The sequence below is a fragment of the Daphnia carinata genome, chromosome 7, assembly GCF_022539665.2.
Source record: "Daphnia carinata strain CSIRO-1 chromosome 7, CSIRO_AGI_Dcar_HiC_V3, whole genome shotgun sequence".
NCBI lineage: Eukaryota > Metazoa > Arthropoda > Branchiopoda > Diplostraca > Daphniidae > Daphnia > Daphnia carinata.
This window is the reverse complement of record NC_081337.1, coordinates 3,497,121-3,514,037: the sequence shown is the minus strand read 5'-3', so window position 1 is coordinate 3,514,037 and position 16,917 is coordinate 3,497,121. Positions and strand designations below refer to the sequence as shown.

Genomic DNA, 16,917 nt, shown 5'->3' with positions numbered 1-16,917 from the left:
ATGGGAGAACGGCGTACGTGCGCAAGTGGACGTGACCACGTTATTTTGTTTTAAAGATAACATCTCTCACTTTTTTAAAAAAGGAAATATTCAACAAACAATCGCAATCGTTTGCCAACATCAGGGGAGGTAGGACAAACTCCGGAAATGCGTTTGACATTGCATCACGTTATCGAGAAATCGATGTGTGTGGTGGTACACATTTTTTTCTTTACCGCGGGAAATGGTTTAAACATTTATGGGATTGTTTTGGACGTTTCTTTTCAAGGTCCCGAGTTATTCGAAGGTCCCGCGGATGTTGTGAAACATTGTAAATATACCCTCAGGATATGATGATGGTGTGTCTTTCTACGGGTTTAAAGATTTTTATTTTGACCTCGTTTTTTTCCAAAGGGTTTCTGCACGATATTTCCGCTTCCGGTAGACATTGACGATCGTTTCAAAGCTCCGTTTGATTACCCTAGTTTGAGAGGGGTACCCTTTGTTCTTTTCTTATCTAGAGCGTAACTCTCGAACCTTTTGATTATAGTTCCTCAAACAGAGACTATGTACCTTTTGTCGTAATCACTGCCGGGAAAGTATTGTGCAAAACGTGAGTCACGACGACGCGTCAAGACACGGAAAAACGGGCGAACCGGAAAAATCGTTTGGCATTTAGCCAATTTCAGTACTTGAAAAATACAAGAAATCGACCTTTGTTTCGATATCCGTATTTCTCTTAATAAGGGAAATGATTTTTACCAAACGTAGACAAAAAAGAAAATTGAGGAAATATTTCAATGTTTTCTTTTGCTGCCTTTTAAAAAAAAAAAATATTTCTTTTTGAACAAGCAAAAAAGGAAAGGAGGCCACGGCCGTCACTCACGCCGACACGATTATCGCTGTGAACGTAGTAGAGAAAGCCGGAACATGTTTAGTAGCATACGCACAGTGGCTACTACTGAAGTATCAAATTTCACAAGTAGTTGATTGCCCTCATTTGGATTAAGATTTCTCTTTTTCGCGAAATTTATCAACAAATTCAAGTGTATTGTTTGATTTTTCCTCCTTCAATCCCATAAATTACAACAACTAAAAATTCCCGACAGTGTTTGGATGACATTTAGAAGTAATAAATCGCGATGTATTAATTAATTATATGTACAGGTACGACGAGGGAGGAAGTTGAAAAATTTTTGATATTATTTCAAAGTAATATGTGGAATGGGTTTCGAGAGAAAGAATCAATTCCAAATGGGTCTAAAGAATTGAACTGGGGAATTATGGTTACATAAGAGGGAAGAGGGACTAGTTGGTGGATCAAAAAAAAAAGATAATTAATTTGATGAGACATGAGACAATACCCGATGATGATGAACACACACAAAAACCTTATCACAGCCGACCCCCCAAAAAATAATTTGAAGAAATAACATAATAATTAACAAAAAAAAGAGATTATTTTCCTTATTTTACCTTCCTCAAAATGTTTGATAGGCATTGAACTCAAAAGCTGCCTATGTAGCAAACAAAAAAAAACTAAACTCTTTGACAGATAATAATTATTACATAATCATGTACCACTTTTTTAAATCAAGTGGTACCACGCACATTCACACACAAAAAAAATTTACAAGAAATAATAAGTTTTCCCTCGCTCACAAAAATTAGAATATCCCGTTTCCCACTTTTTTCCCCGGCATTTTCTCTGATTTTTAAATTAGAAAACGGTGACCATGAGCGGGACTTCGGGGGCGGATGCTGAACGCGGCTTACCGGTGACGCTGTTAGTAAAGTGGAAGCCTCGAGTACCATCCGGTCCGTTGGGCATGCGGACAATGTTGGCCGGAACGGAGAGACGATTGTCAGCCAAAGGACTGGAACGTCCGGATTCCTGTCCACCTCCAGCTACCAAACCGAGACGACGACGTACCCACGGGCTGTGCGACCCGGGTGGGGTGGCGGTTCCAACCGGTGTGCTCGTCATGGGTTCTGAATAGCTGCAGGATTTCGGACGTGTTACTTGATTATGTAAATCTGGACTGTTTTGACGCGTGTTGCCACGGCTATTGCCCGTCAAATGGGCCGGCATATGATGACGACGCTGTTGGGGCGAATGGATCGGCGTCGACGACGTCGAATCATTTTGATGGCGACGCAAGAATGGAGACCTCGGAGTCTCAGCATCAGAATCCTGGACAGCAACCACGTTTTTCTGCTGGCCGCCGCGACGCTTGCGGCGATTGTTTGGAGTGTTGTTCTCCGACGGCGGCAGCGAGCTCGGAGTGACGGGACGAGACGATGTCGGCGAAGTCCTGTTGCTTCCATTGCGACGTGATGCTAATTCGACCAACTTGACACCTGCCGGCATGAGTGCAGGAGCATCTTTAAGGGCCGCTCGGGCGCTTTCGGCTTGTTCAAACTCGACGACGGCGCAGATGGAAGTCAAAATGTCCGGATGGCGGTTGGCGCATTGGCGGACATCGGGCGGGATGGTGTTGCCTGGTCGCAGGATTCGGATCAATCCAATGGCGCCCTGTGGGACGACGCCGCTAAAGATTTCAGCTACACCTTCAATGCTGGCCTTGTCGACGTTGAGGCCGATGGCGACGACGGTGCGCGATGGGCTCGTCTCGTCCGTTTCGGGTAGAGGTGCCACGCGGCGCACTTTAGTGCCGGCCTCGTTGACTTCCAGCTCTTTGGACAAGGTCCGGCAAGCGTGAGCGACGACTCGCCAATCCTTGGTCACGTGCTTCACCTGTCAACGCCAAAGAAAAAGAAACACAACAAGCGAGAAGTTTTAAAATGGAATTCTTTTTTTTTTTTCCGTTCAATTTCATTCAGTTTTGGAAACGGGCCAAGGTCTTGAAGTTAAATCGTACTATAGACCATTAGGGAGAGCCAGCATGTAAATAAGTGAAAGGATAAAGAAAGTGGTAAAAACGTTGTTACCTTTTTGAAGCTAGTGATGAGTTTGAGAGAGATGAATCCATCACGATTGCGTCTGGCGTGCTTCAGAAGGAAAGCATCCTTGAGGATATGGGCGTCGGAAAAGTAGAACTCGACCTGCTCGACGATTTGAGCCGCGAGCTCGGCATCGGGAATCTCGAAAGTTACATCTTCAATGCCAGAATCTGCCTTGTTGCCGCTGTTGTTCTCTGGGGCGCTGTCGTCGGAAACATCGTTCCCGCCATTGCCACCAGTACCGCCAATGTCTGAAGAAGCATCGTAGAAATGCTCACCTTCGTCCGATGTTGAATCGACGTCGCTAGTGACAATTTTGATTATTTGACCCGACAATTCCTGGGCTGTTGGTGAAGACTGTTGCATCTGCAGGACCACCACGCATTCGTTTGGATTGGGAGCCATTTTTTTCTTCAAAGATGTCGGGGGAAGCGAGTAAAAAAAAGTTTTAACTCTTTAACTTGAAAAATGACTTTGCAAAAACGATTGGATGTAAAAGAGAGGAGAGAGAGCGCAGCCAAAAGCAGTTGATCCGTCTCGTCCGTCCGCGTGATCTGCCGCGCAAACACTGAATCACGCCGTCAGACCACTGCTCGTTTTTATACGAACACTGCGTGACGTCAGAGAAGTGGCACTAGTTTGTGACGTGTATCTCCCAACACAAGGGGAGACGATGAGGGGGTGGAGCTCCTGCCGCTAAGTCGCTTCAGCTCTTGACGTCGATGCACGGTGGGGGGGTATTACCCGGAGCTATTTCATTTTGTCTATAGCCTCGTTTCATCATTCGCACTTTTTTCTTTCTAGAATGATGCAGCAAAATGACACGTTGTACGTCGCAGTTTTACAGCCAAGTCGACATATTTTTAATGATTTATGTATGCGGTTAAACGAGCGAATGATATTTAAAGTTCATTTATGGCTTTCTCTTTTTTTCCTCGTCTTTTCACCTGTAATTTCCCTTTGATCTAATTTGATGAGGCGGGATCCCCCTCCCGAAATGAAAATTTCCACGTGGAGACAAGTAGGTTTTACTGAGCAAAGAATGCTTGCCCTGACTCCAAATTTAAGGAATCAAAATGGCTGCCATTGTTCTCCTTTCGATGTACTCCTTGATGTACCTAATTTTGTCAGTGACCCATTACCCTTCCCAATGAAACCCGAAGTGGGGTTGTCCACGGCGAAAATGCGTGATCGGACAAAGAGCAAGTTTTCTTTTACAAAAAAGCCCGGGCAAAGTTCTAGCTGTTCTTTTTGGGGATTACGGATCTTCCGTTTTCCAGGTGATAAAACTGATGCAATAAACGGATGTAACGTCCACGTGATTGGAGGATGTAAAATGTATGTGGACTTTCGAGAAGCTTTCCGAATGCTATCGTCCCGATTAATTACCATTTCATCATTGTGCCGATAGACACTTGGCAACAAGGATGACATTTCCTTCTGAGAGACATCGCCAGATTTCGAAAAATTTCAAGGTTATCGACCTTAGTTAAATCATTTGTTTTAAATGTCATAAAGTCTAATTGTCCATTATTTTCCCACTATTTAGTAATTATTTGTTTCATTTTTATGTGGCCTTGTGGTGAATTTAGGGGAGGGAAAAAACTGACGCACGCGGTTCCGCCATTTTTATAGAGTTTCTTTTGTTTCCAATAAAGCGATCAACGTTGTAACGTCGAGATTTTCTCCGACGACCTTGCCCGATATTTATTTTAGTTTTTTTTTCAGATTTCGTCATCATATTATTAATTAAATTATAAAAGTACCAGAACAATTTTTATAAATCTTACGACTTGTTTAAGACGGTTAGTAGACCTTGCGTCAGACTCATCATACGATACAGCTTACTTAACGCGAGTCACTGAAACCACACTAGTGCCACCGTAACCCAAGTGAAACGGTGTCAGTATTACCTTACGTGTGTCCTCTTCTGATGAATACTTAATGGGATAGTATTGTCGGACTGCAAATCGAGTTAAAAATGGACCTATATTGGGTGACGTCAAAACTTCTCATCGATTCAACCTATAGGTATGTTTCGCTCCATTTATGGAAAGGTCGCTTTTGCTTTGAGCAGGACCTGCACACTGGGTCCTGTCACTGTAAATCTGTAGAGACAAATCCTGTAACCATAAATGTTGCCAACGTTCTAGTAGTGAACAGCTTATTATTATTGTTAAAAAAACACCAGGGAAACCTCATACACTTCGACCTTGTTATTTGTTAAGAATTTTTCGTTCAGCTATTTCGAGTACTACTGTTTAGTAGTTAAGGCCCGGTTGTTAAATTCTAACCGGTTTCTTTGTCGACAAAAATATTCTCATTAGCAATTGTAGTATTTTATTGTTTCTAACGTAATTTCTGTGAATGTGTTTTTTTATTCGTTATTGAAAGCAGAGAAAAAAAAAGCCTATTCAGTTTGGAATAGAAGGAGAATCGATGCAACTTTCTATTCGATTCTTGTTGGTTTCATTAAGTGAATGGGGTCGGTGGTTGAGGCTTGATCAAACTTCTTTCGCTCTATTTAGCGGTCAAACTCCAGTTGAAATTGTACCTTGTCTATAATCCTGAATTGCTATGTGTACTTTTTCGTTATCTGTAAGGAAATGATCAAAGGTGTACAAGGGAACAGTTTGTTTGGGGTGGAAAGTTCATAACCAGCAATCTTTGTCGTCAGGTGAAACACCTGTGTGTTGCTATTCAGAAATTCTTCAGGATGTCGTTTTAATCACGAGCACATCTCGTGAACAAGTGGTGCAACACTCGTGCGTTGTCGTATGATCGTTTTTTTTTTCTAACAAGAGAACATTGTTCACCTATTGAAATTGTTCTTGTCGGTCATAGATCTTACCACCTTAGCAACGTGCGTCAGTGCCCGAAGCGGTAGGACGCTGAACTCTTCCGGTTATTCTGAAAAACATACATCGGTTATGCGTGTTTGTTCACTTTCTTTTTTACCCGGAGAAAACCCGGATGGAATTTTCTCCGCACGCAATGGAGCGAAAGTATAAAAACGTTATGAAAAAAAAACCACGTCACTTTCTAAAACCCCGTTTTTTTTTACATCTGCCATTCGTTACAATGGGGCGAAAATTACAGAAAATATCCTTTTTTTTTGCTGTTTTATTTCGGGAACATCATTACGGTTCATCGTCCTCACTACGAGAAAATGATCATTTCTCTTTCTCAATAATTCGGGTCAGTGTACGTTAGACAAGTGAATATGGCTCTCAGCGTCTTTTGTTGTGTTTTTTTTTCAAACCCTTCGCTTTTACAAGAGAATTCTAATTGTCTTTTTTTTCTGCATTTATTTAAACGAAAGAAACGAAAGGAGTGAGATGATGTAGTGAACGACCCTGATCCATAATGATATTGATTGCCACACCATATCACTGTAGGGACAACTTATATAAATCAAAGTAAAAGAATCGGAAAAAAAGGGTGGCAAAAAATTATTTTATCAAAAGACGATTGGGTCACGATTTCACCCAACGCATTGACAACAGATTCCCCTCTCTCTCTTTAGTGACAGATGATTTCCCATAGCCATATTCTGAGCATGTGAAAAACCAGCAGTGGAAAACAATGCACGCGTACAAGTCCTTGTTCTCAATCGGGAAAAGGTCGTAAAAACAAAAGAATAAAAAAAAAACCGTGTGCGTGTGTCCGTGTGATTGTCCCCATCTCGTTGGACCTCATTCTCTTTACGGAAATCTCTTTAGAAATTTTCATTTGCCTTCGTTTAAAGAATAACCGCTTCGCACAAACTCCAATGTTTTTTGTTCCAGTAAAAACAAGCGCCACCTAGGAATCGCATTTTGAACTACTTGCATACCGTCTGGTATAAGCAGCCGAAAATCATTTTAATTTTAAAACTTTCCCTGAAGATAAGAAAATGTAACTAATGACCGTATCTCTTTGATATAGCTGTGTCATTCACACAAAAAGATAAAAAATAACGTTAGGTAGCTAAGATCGATAAAATCCATATGCAAAAAAATCACAGTTGTTGAAAACTAACAGAGAAAGGCGTTACGTTCTTACGCTCAAAGTAAAAAATGAAATTGTTTTTATTTGTTTTCGCAATTTTTATAGTTGTGGCGGTTCCAGTGGCCGAAGGATCCCGAATCCTTATTGCAGCTGCTCATGGCACAAAGAGCCATCAAAACGTGTACGTCCCATTAACGAAAGAATTGGTGGCACGAGGACATCATGTAACCATCATCTCTAATTACGAAGTCGGCGAAGTGGCTCTGCTGGACAACGTCCGGCAGATATGGATAGAAGAATTGGCGATAGACGTCTCGAAATTTCCCAATATGTTTACAGTCATGTCGGACCCATGGAAAAAAATCGACATGGCTGTCAAAATCATCGAAACGCTCATCAAGCAACCATCGATGAATGCCGAAACTACTTATGGAGACCCACGCGTCCAGCAGCTAATGGCCAGTGAAAGTTTCGACCTGGTTATGATCTCTGAAGCCTGCGGATTGACTTGCTATCCATTCGGTTGGCATTTCAAAGCTCCAACAATCGCAATGAGTCCCAATGTTTTATTCCCAGGACGGGCTGCATTGCTGGGCGATGACGAACACCACAGCTATGTTCCTTTTTTGCTCACCTCTTACACCGACAAAATGAGCCTTTATGAACGTACCATCAATTACCTAACTGCCAAATTTTTTCAAACATTTGTTCATGACTGGCACTTGGACACGGTGCACAGCATCTTCAAGCGGAAGATCAATCCGGAATGCCCACCGTTTATTGAAATTGAAAAGAATTTCTCGTTAGTCTTCACCAACAGTCATCCGAGTTTCAGCTATCCGAGAACTCTTCCACCGAAAGTTATTGAAGTGGGTGGGCTTCATTGTCGCCCAGCTAAACCCCTTCCGGAAGATTTAGAAACGTTCGTTTCTTCATCCGAAGCTGGATTCATCGTATTTGGAATTGGCAGCGCCATTAGAATGGAAGAAATGCCTGAGGAGATCATTCAATCTTTCATCAAAGCTTTTACTCGTCTACCTCAAAGAGTGATCTGGCAATGGAAGGGCAAAGTTCGACCCGATTTACCTCAAAATATTAAGGCCGTCCCATGGCTACCTCAGCAAGATTTATTAGGCAACAATATAATTTTGTAACAAAGACTAAATAATTAAATTTAAATTTTGATATTTAGGACACCGAAATTGCCGGGGATTTATAACTCACGGAGGCTTGAACAGCTTGCAAGAGGCAGTTTATCACGGAATTCCAGTCGTGGGATTTCCATTCGGTACCGATCAAAGTCATAACATGGGACGGGCTATTCAGGAAGGCTATGCTCTTAAACTGGAATGGAAAGATATCACGCAAGAATTGTTAACTACGGCCATTCATGACATTTTACACGATTCCAGGTAATTCAAATTGTTTCGAACAATATCATTTTGTAAAATTATAATTTTTTAATCACGGTAGGTATAAGAAATCGGCGAAGAGATTATCCGCTATGTTTCGCGATCAAATTCAACCACCTCTAGAACGAGCCGTATTTTGGACTGAATTTGTGCTGCGTCATAATGGCACCGAACATTTGCGTTTGGGCTCCATCGATTTAGCACCCTATCAGAGAGCACTAGTCGATGTCTATTTAGTCATGGCTCTTATTTTCATTACTCCCATTTTACTAATGTTTTTCTGCGTCCGAAGGTGTTGTCGTCGTCGGCCAGCAGTAACAGATGCTGTAAAAAAGCAGCAATAACATGGGGAAAAAAACGTTTGTGTTTGCACAGTGTAACACAGTTATGTGCATGACTTGACAAAATTCAAATAGAGTATATCTGATTTGATTATACTTATCTGTATAGGAAGAGTCACGTCGCGCACACGATAAGGTATTAGACCTACTGTCATATTTTCTAAGTTTATTCTTGCTTGCAGACTAAATTATTTATAGTCAAGGGCTGACCCACATAGTTTGTGGAACGATAGAAAATGCTGGCCAAATTAATTTTCGTATTCGCAGTTTGTGCATGTCCTGCTTTAATGGAAGGATCTAGGATTCTCATTTCTTCTCCTTATGGTACTAAAAGCTACCACAACATGTACGTACCACTTGTTACAGAATTATCCCGTCGAGGCCATCACATCACCGTCATCACGAATTACAAGAGTTCCGAACTGGAAAACACAGAAAATGTCCGTCAAATCGTCATGGACAAATTAATTATCGACATGTCTCCTTATCCCAACCCATTCGACGCTTTACTTTCGACTAGACTCATGTTGAAATCTATGTCTATTGGCATAGCAAGCATGTACAACCAACCGAGAATCATCACGGAGACAATGTACGAAGACGAACGAATCAAGCAATTAATGGCTGAGGATGATTTCGACCTCGTCATGATTTCCATCACGTTCAACGCCGGCAGTTACCCGTTAGCTTGGCATTTTAAAGCACCTATTATCATGCTAACCCCAAATGCCATATTTCCAGGTGTCATCGAGGCTTTGGGTGGCGAAGAAGAGCCCAGTCACATCCCGTTTTTCTTGTCGAGATTCACCAACAAGATGAACTTGTTACAGAGAACAGTCAATACTCTTGCCACGAAGCTGTTTGGCTATTTTATTCATCAGTGCCATCATTCCACAATCCATTCAATCGTCAAAGAGCGAGTGATGCCGAATATTCCGCCGTTAGAAGAACTGGAGAAAAATATTTCGTTGGTTTTTACCAATACGCATCCCGTTGTCAATTACGCTCGTACGATGCCACCTCAAATTGTTGAAGTGGGTGGAATGCATTGCAGACCTGCTCAACCACTTTCACAGGATCTAGAGGAATTTGTATCCAATCCGTTTGGTTTCGTTCTGTTTGCCGTGGGCAGTATGCTTCCAATGGAAATAATGCCTGAACATCTGATCCAATCTTTCATCCACGCTTTCTCACGTTTACCTCAACGTGTTATCTGGCAATGGAAGGGTAAAATAAGGACAGATCTACCAGCAAATGTTTTAGCCATTCCGTGGTTACCTCAACAAGACCTTCTCGGTAGATAGCTTAAAGAAATTCCGACTGATGTTGATAAAAAAAATATTTTTAATTTATTTAGGACATGAAAATTGTCGGCTCTTTATCACGCACGGAGGCCTGAATAGTTTACAAGAGGCAATTTATCACGATGTCCCTGTACTAGGATTATCTTTCGGCACTGACCAGAAATTGAATGTGAGGCGAGCCGTCGACGATGGTTACGCCCTCAAACTATCATGGACAGAAATTAATGAAGAAACACTGACGACTGCAATCCTTGATTTATTATACAATAAGAAGTCATAAATTATTATTTAAAAAAATTTTATGCCATTTTTTTTTTATAACCGTATTTTTTTTATTGCAGGTATTCAGATGCCATGCGGAGACAACACGAATTGTTTCACGATCAAATGCACACACCTGTTGAGAGGGCCGTTTATTGGACAGAATTCGTAATGCGTTACAATGGGATCGAACATCTGCAAATGGCTTCGCGCAATTTGGCATCTTATCAACGAGCGTTAATCGATGTCTACCTCGTTTTGATCTTGGCAGCTACTTTCCCGCTAGTCTTGACATTTTTCTGCCTCAGGAAATGTTGTCGACGTAAGCTGAGCAAAGAAACTAAGAAGAATAAATAACTATGTATCACTATGCAACCTCAATAAGGTATAAAACATTTAAACCTACATGAAAACATATTTTTAAAATGAAAATTCGTGGTTTCTGATAAAAAGGAACACTTTTATCGCTCTGATGGCACTTTAGCCCAACAAAGCGATTCGAGGTTTTTATAATTTGCTCTCTTGTGGCAGTTATTTACTGGACGATTGTGTAAATCAAATATTGAGGTCGCATCGAAGTAGAGCAACCCTTTGGTCATTATCGTCTGGAGTCAGTTATGTACAGCGTGACAGCAGTAATAGAGCAGACTGAAAACAGAACGACGAATTAACATAATGACGGCACCGAATTTAGCAGACGGCTGAGGGAAAGGAGAAAAAATGGAAGCACTAGTGGAACGCGTTTGCATGAATGAACTCTTATTTTCAGGTTACCAAACTTGTTCCGCTGCACAATTCATTCTACATCAAACAATAATGGGAAAATAATTTTGAGCGTAAGAATTCTTTTCTTTACAAAGGAAATTATGTAAGTCAAGGGTGACCAGTCGTGAATTCGTGAGAAGGAAGTCTGGACTTGAAGTCTTTTATTGACTAAAAGACAGAGTTGAAGAAAAACACAATGCTTGAAAAATGGACAACGTGAATGTCACGATAGAAAATTTGAAAAGATTTGTGATCACCGTGCGTTTCGTTATCCATTCATCAAAGAAAAGAAAGGTGTTGTTCACATAGGACCCGAAAATAGTCACCAGTCTTCCATCTATAAGGTAATATGCTGATTTTTGTTACATGCACCGCTGAAGGCACTTTCATGGCCGAGTTAACACCGCCCCGTACTACGCTAAAACCCTTATCCTCGCAATCTAATTCACGCGGCCACTTTTTCTTCCTTTAGAGCTGGGCAATTTTTCTTCTTTCCCAAGCATCCATATTTAGATAATCTCAATGGCGTAACAATTAGCATCCCACACGAAAAAAGGCATTCCGTGTATGACTCGCGAAAGTTATTCGACGTATCAATGTTACTACCATCGCCGTGATTTGTATAAAAAATTGGCGGTGCGTGTAAAATTTGGCCTTATCGCATATTAATATTCACGATTCAGGGCGTGGGAATGCATTGTACAAACAAATCCGCCCTCGTATTGTTTGGTTATGCGGTCAATATTTTGCATCTTTATCTCCCTAATTTACATTTCGTCTATGACTCCCTTTCGATTCCTACCTTTTAAGTATATTGATTTTATTGCTAATTTAGTTCTAAAATGGTCCATTCTCTTTTTTCGTGCTAATAATATTTAAGAGTTACTATAGGTATCAAAGAGCCATCTTCATGCTAATGATTTTGCAATAGCACAAAATCAAATAACGAAATTTCTGGCTGTACCCGTTCCTCTAAAATACCGTTAGTTTCACTTTCACATTCACGTGAGGCGTCAACCTTTCAATCTTTTTGTTCCGCGTAAATTCTTAGAACCCTTTACAGAACAGATATTGTATTATACTTGAGCACGTAGATCATGTTGCCCCTCTGGGTGAATGTACTGATTTACCGTTCATGAAACAAGAAAAAGCGATCGGCATACTCGGTATGTTCTGTATACGTCTAAAAAAGGAGAGAAAGATAACGTGTGTGGTATGTTGCCACAAAACGAAAATGCCACAATGGGATAAGCAGAAAGGAAAACACAAACATCGTACCCCCCTTTTTCTTTCCAGTAAAACTTGTCTTTTTATGGTACGGTGTCATACCTTCTATGGACATTTCGTATTCTCTCGATGGACAAGTAATTTTATGGCACACATAAAGTGACAATAGGTCAGAGATAGTAAAGAACAATGTGTTAAAAAAAAAAAAGTTTTAAACCACCCCCAGTGTTAATGACTTGCATATGGAACAGGAATCGAATTGCAACATTTAAGCATCAATAATGGGAATTTTGAAACGCTGGAAATTTTAGGGTCCCTGTAGAACTGTTTACCAGATGATTCCAAAAAATTTAAAAAAGATGGTTCTGAAAATTGAGTACAATATTTTCTGAAAAAAATTAGTTGGAATAGCCCGGGGTCTAGTAGATAAATGCTGGTCGTTTTTTTTTTCGCGAAAAACTCTTTGCAAGGCCAAAGAGCAGTAGTAGTTTGTCAAACTTGATCGAGTAGTGTTCTTATTTTGAAAGACATGGTGGTGAAATCAGCATCAATTTCCTTTTTAATTGTGATGGCTGTGGCCTCGTCGATTGAAGGATCTAGTATTCTCGTATCGGTCCCATTTGGCACAAAAAGCCACAAGAACATGTACGTGCCTTTGGTGCAAGAACTAGTGACTCGAGGACATAATATTACTGTTATCACTAATTACATGACGGCCGATTTTATGAACCTGGATAACGTTCGAGAAATCGTTCTAGAACAATTATGCCTGAACATGTCGCACTATCCGAACGTGTTTGACAGTTTACTTTCATCAAGTTGGAACTGGGGTAATTGGGGTTTGACAAGCCAACTGCTTCGCACGCAATCAGAATATCCACCCAAGGTTACGAATGTACTTTACGATAACCCAAAAGTTCAACAAATGCTTGCTAAAGATACATTCGATCTAGTTATTGCCTCTCAGGTATTACTCATGTCAAGTGCTCCTTTAGCTTGGCATTTTAAGGCTCCATTAATTGTATTCAGCCCAAATACGTTATTCCCAGGAATGGCTACTATTTTGGGAGATGATGAACATACTAGTTACGTACCACTTGTCTTTTCTCCTTACACTAATATGATGAATCTCTGGCAGAGAATCATCAACACTCTTGCTACCAATATGATTCTGGTGTTTCAGCAATGGTATGAAGGATCTATAATTCCTTCGATTGTTAAAGAGAAGGGCATGCCTTGTTATGCTGAACTTGATGAAATAATTAGAAACGTGACAGTGGTTCTTACCAACAGTCATCCGAGTTTTTCTTATCCTCGTTCCTTACCGCCTCAAGTCATCGAAGTGGGCGGTATTCACTGTCGATCTCCCAAGCCATTGCCGAATAACTTGGAAAATTTTGTATCTGGGGCTGACGGCTTCTTGCTTTTTAGCATCGGAAGTCTTCAAAATATGGAAGATATGCCTGAATATCTTCTCCAATCGTTCATTCGGATTTTTTCCCGTTTGCCTTTACGAGTAATTTGGCAATGGAAAGGAAAAATCAGGTCAGATTTGCCTGCCAATGTTCTTGCCATTCCTTGGCTACCACAACAAGATCTATTGGGTAAAAAACGACGATTTAATTGCTTTGCAAGAGTTATAATGGGAAATAATTTTTCTTTGGCAAACAGGACATCCTGGATGTCGTGCTTTCATTACTCACGGTGGTCTAAACAGTTTACAAGAAGCCATTTATCACGGTGTTCCCATGCTAGGAATACCTTTTGGCATCGATCAGTTTCTTAACCTGCGACGGGCTGTCAATGATGGTTACGCCTTGCAGTTACAATGGAAGGAAATCAACGAAAATACTTTAAATACCGCAATTCAGCATCTGCTCTTCAATAAAAGGTATTTAATCTTTTACGTGATTTTAGAAAGGAACAAATGGCAGCTTTCTTCTAACTGTTTTTTTTTACATAACACTTTTTGATTGAAGCTTTTCAGATGCTGCCGTAAGGCTGTCTGGCCTTTTGCGTGATCAGATGGAAACGCCACTAGAAAGAGCTGCTTTCTGGACCGAGTATGTGATCCGTCATAATGGATCAGTTGACCATTTGCGATTAGGATCGCGCGAATTGGCACCTTACCAGCGGTCGCTGATCGATGTATATCTACTCTTGATTCTTGTTGGGATAACTCCACTTGTTTTAGTTTTACTTTGTTTTCGAAACTGCAGCTGCTCGTCGAAAAACAAGGTAACAGCTAGAGATGTGAAGAACAAACAAGAATAGAAAAAAGTGAAAGTTCCTCATTGAATTCGTACGAGAGCTGAATACATATCTTTGAAATCAAACTCAACTAGCCGTTATCTGAACCACAATAAATATTTGTGTCGCTATTTATTCGCTACCTTAGCTTAGGGCTCATGTGGGCAACAAGTCATTTTTTGGCGCTAAACGTCATGCAGACGTCTCGGACTGATGCCGGTACTGCAGGCTGCATCGTTCATGCTAAGATGCCAATGCCACGTAGTATGAAGTAATATTTCTTGAGAATGTAGGATAATCTTTTTGTTTTTGTTACAATTTCCTAAAATTTTTATTCGTTGAAATTTAAAAGTTAAGTACTGGTCAGCTATGCGCAATTTCAAAATATGGCACGTACGTATCCGTGTGTGCGGTCAATCTTGCGTCGTCTGCTTGTTACGCTGTCAATATTGAAACTGATCGTTGTGGTAACTGGTATCAAATACTCTTCTAGAACACTCGGTTTCCCTGTCAAAGTGTTTATATTTTATCATGGAAGAATCGATCGAAAAAACCAAAGAATCTATTAAAGAAGAGACTAAAGGTTTATTTGAGTTTTTATAAAAGAGTTTTGCTGAGTAGATTTTTCTTAAAACATTCTTGTGATTTTTGTCGGAATGACGTGTCGTTTATACGTATTTAGATCAGGATGGTGGTAAGACAGAAGATCATGAAGATAGCCAAAAAATAAAAGTTCCGGACCCAAGCATGCACGAAGAGCCTGAAGAAAAGATACAAACTCTTGAGACTGCGGATGGAACTAGTGGTGAAGAGCAATCGATAATAGAAGGTGCTTGGGCTGATGTTCTTGGCAGTGGCCAATTGAAAAAGAAGGTGAGTTCTATGTCATTAATTTTTTTGTTTCTACTGCTCTTAAAACTTAGAGTAAGCTAATAATACACATCTGTTTTAGACCATAAAAAAGGGAACACCAAACACCAGACCAGTTACTAGTGAAATTTGCACGATCAAAATATCTGGAGAACTTGCAGATGGAACAGTTGTTGACGTTAAAGATAAATTTTCATTCCAACTTGGAGATTTGGAGGTAAGATTGTAGCGGTGGCCAGATAAGATGCAGGAGAAAATCACCAACTCATGCATATTGTATTTAGGTTATCCAAGGTATCGATCTAATCGTCGCTCTAATGGACTGTGGAGAAATCAGTCAAATAGAGGTTGCACCTCGATTTGCGTATGGCAGTCTCGGCAATGGAAAAGATATCCCGCCAGATGCAACAATTCTCTACACTATCGAACTTTTGGAAATTTCCAAGGAGGAGGATTTAGAATTGGTCAACATCGATGAAAGACTCCGGATAGGGTAGGCGACCTTACGCATTTCCGTGTTAACAGCTTATTAGAGCATCCCTTTACTCTAGAAATGCCAAACGTGAACGGGGTAATTGGTGGTATAGTCGAGGTGACTTCACTTCATCTATTCAGTGTTATCGAAGAGCTTTGGATTATCTAGACACGGAAAACGAAACAGAAACGGTACTAGTGTTCTCGCAAATCATCCTCAAATAGTTGGACATAATTTTTTATTATGTTTCCAGGATTCGCCAGATAAATTGCAAGAAATCTTGGATGATCGGCTTAAAGTTTATAATAACATGGCAGCAGCACAAATGAAAATCGAAGCTTATGATGCAGCTCTGAAATCTGTGGACAACGTATTGCGATGCCAGAAGGACAACGTCAAAGCCATTTACCGTAAATCGAAGGTATGTCGAAAATGAAAACCCCCATAATAATGGAAATGATGAGCCCGTTTAATATTTGAACTTTTCATCGTAGATTGTAACAGCCATGGGTAAAATGAACGAAGGAATAGCTCTGTTAGAGAGGGCTCTGCATCTCGATCCCTCCAATAAAATCGTTCAGCAAGATCTGATGCGTTTGCAAGCAAAACAGAAGCTAGAAGTCCAAAAGGAGAAATCTCTGTATAAAAAAATGTTTAATCTTAATTCTACTCCCGCTCCTAAAACTTCACAAGGCAAACCCAAGGTTAAGCTGACGGTCAGTTGAAATTGAAAATTTTTTTCTTCTTTCATATTCATTAATTTACATTTAAAAGGTGCCATGGACATTGATGATTGGAGCAGTAACTGCAGTAGTAGCAAGTTACGTTACGTACCGTTTCAAGCTATTCTAGGCATTTTGTTAGTGGCTCACGGTGTAAGGTACTGATCAAATATTGAAATTCCTTTGAAACTTCAAGGCCCAATGACCGGTTTAACTTTAAAAGCTACAAGAAATTCGTCAATCAGTTGAATGGAAACATTCCGTTACCTTGGTTCGTAATTTTAGGTGGCTGCAATCATAAGTTTTTTTTGCGATAAGTAATAAATGCCTTCCTTAAAAAAAATTCAGCCTGACAAA

General features: G+C 40.4%; 5 protein-coding genes across 7 annotated transcripts; 4 read left to right on the top strand and 1 right to left on the bottom strand.

The window, feature by feature from the left end:
• Window positions 1-1,004: 1,004 nt before the first annotated feature.
• LOC130695563 (la-related protein 6-like) lies at window positions 1,005-3,520 on the bottom strand. The gene is made up of 2 exons (XM_057518713.2): window positions 2,932-3,520; window positions 1,005-2,737 (listed from the first exon to the last, which is right to left on the bottom strand). Exons 1-2 carry the CDS (start codon window positions 3,346-3,348, stop codon window positions 1,700-1,702), a joined length of 1,455 nt encoding a protein of 484 aa, XP_057374696.1. The 5' UTR covers window positions 3,349-3,520; the 3' UTR covers window positions 1,005-1,699.
• A 3,423-nt stretch (window positions 3,521-6,943) lies between these two features.
• On the top strand, window positions 6,944-8,768 carry LOC130695596 (UDP-glucosyltransferase 2-like). Its single transcript, XM_057518761.2, has 3 exons — window positions 6,944-8,067; window positions 8,126-8,345; window positions 8,407-8,768. The coding sequence occupies exons 1-3, from the start codon at window positions 7,002-7,004 to the stop codon at window positions 8,687-8,689; spliced, it is 1,569 nt and encodes a 522-aa protein (XP_057374744.1). The 5' UTR covers window positions 6,944-7,001; the 3' UTR covers window positions 8,690-8,768.
• LOC130695562 (UDP-glucosyltransferase 2-like) lies at window positions 8,704-10,767 on the top strand. 2 transcript variants are annotated; one of them, XM_057518711.2, is made up of 4 exons: window positions 8,704-8,822; window positions 8,885-9,982; window positions 10,044-10,263; window positions 10,332-10,767. In XM_057518711.2, exons 2-4 carry the CDS (start codon window positions 8,923-8,925, stop codon window positions 10,606-10,608), a joined length of 1,557 nt encoding a protein of 518 aa, XP_057374694.1. In that variant the 5' UTR covers window positions 8,704-8,822; window positions 8,885-8,922; the 3' UTR covers window positions 10,609-10,767. The 2 variants fall into 2 exon arrangements, with proteins under 2 accessions (XP_057374694.1, XP_059352152.1); XM_059496169.1 differs by lacking the exon at window positions 8,704-8,822 and having other exon boundaries at window positions 8,846-9,982.
• A 1,900-nt stretch (window positions 10,768-12,667) lies between these two features.
• On the top strand, window positions 12,668-14,579 carry LOC130695560 (UDP-glycosyltransferase UGT4-like). Its single transcript, XM_057518708.2, has 3 exons — window positions 12,668-13,847; window positions 13,915-14,134; window positions 14,223-14,579. Exons 1-3 carry the CDS (start codon window positions 12,773-12,775, stop codon window positions 14,515-14,517), a joined length of 1,590 nt encoding a protein of 529 aa, XP_057374691.1. The 5' UTR covers window positions 12,668-12,772; the 3' UTR covers window positions 14,518-14,579.
• Window positions 14,580-14,915: 336 nt separating this feature from the next.
• LOC130695568 (peptidyl-prolyl cis-trans isomerase FKBP8-like) lies at window positions 14,916-16,903 on the top strand. 2 transcript variants are annotated; one of them, XM_057518725.2, is made up of 8 exons: window positions 14,916-15,076; window positions 15,176-15,366; window positions 15,446-15,580; window positions 15,648-15,856; window positions 15,915-16,029; window positions 16,092-16,259; window positions 16,333-16,554; window positions 16,641-16,903. In XM_057518725.2, the coding sequence occupies exons 1-8, from the start codon at window positions 15,025-15,027 to the stop codon at window positions 16,641-16,643; spliced, it is 1,095 nt and encodes a 364-aa protein (XP_057374708.1). In that variant the 5' UTR covers window positions 14,916-15,024; the 3' UTR covers window positions 16,644-16,903. The 2 variants fall into 2 exon arrangements, with proteins under 2 accessions (XP_057374708.1, XP_057374707.1); XM_057518724.2 differs by having other exon boundaries at window positions 16,613-16,903.
• The last annotated feature ends 14 nt before the right edge of the window (window positions 16,904-16,917 follow it).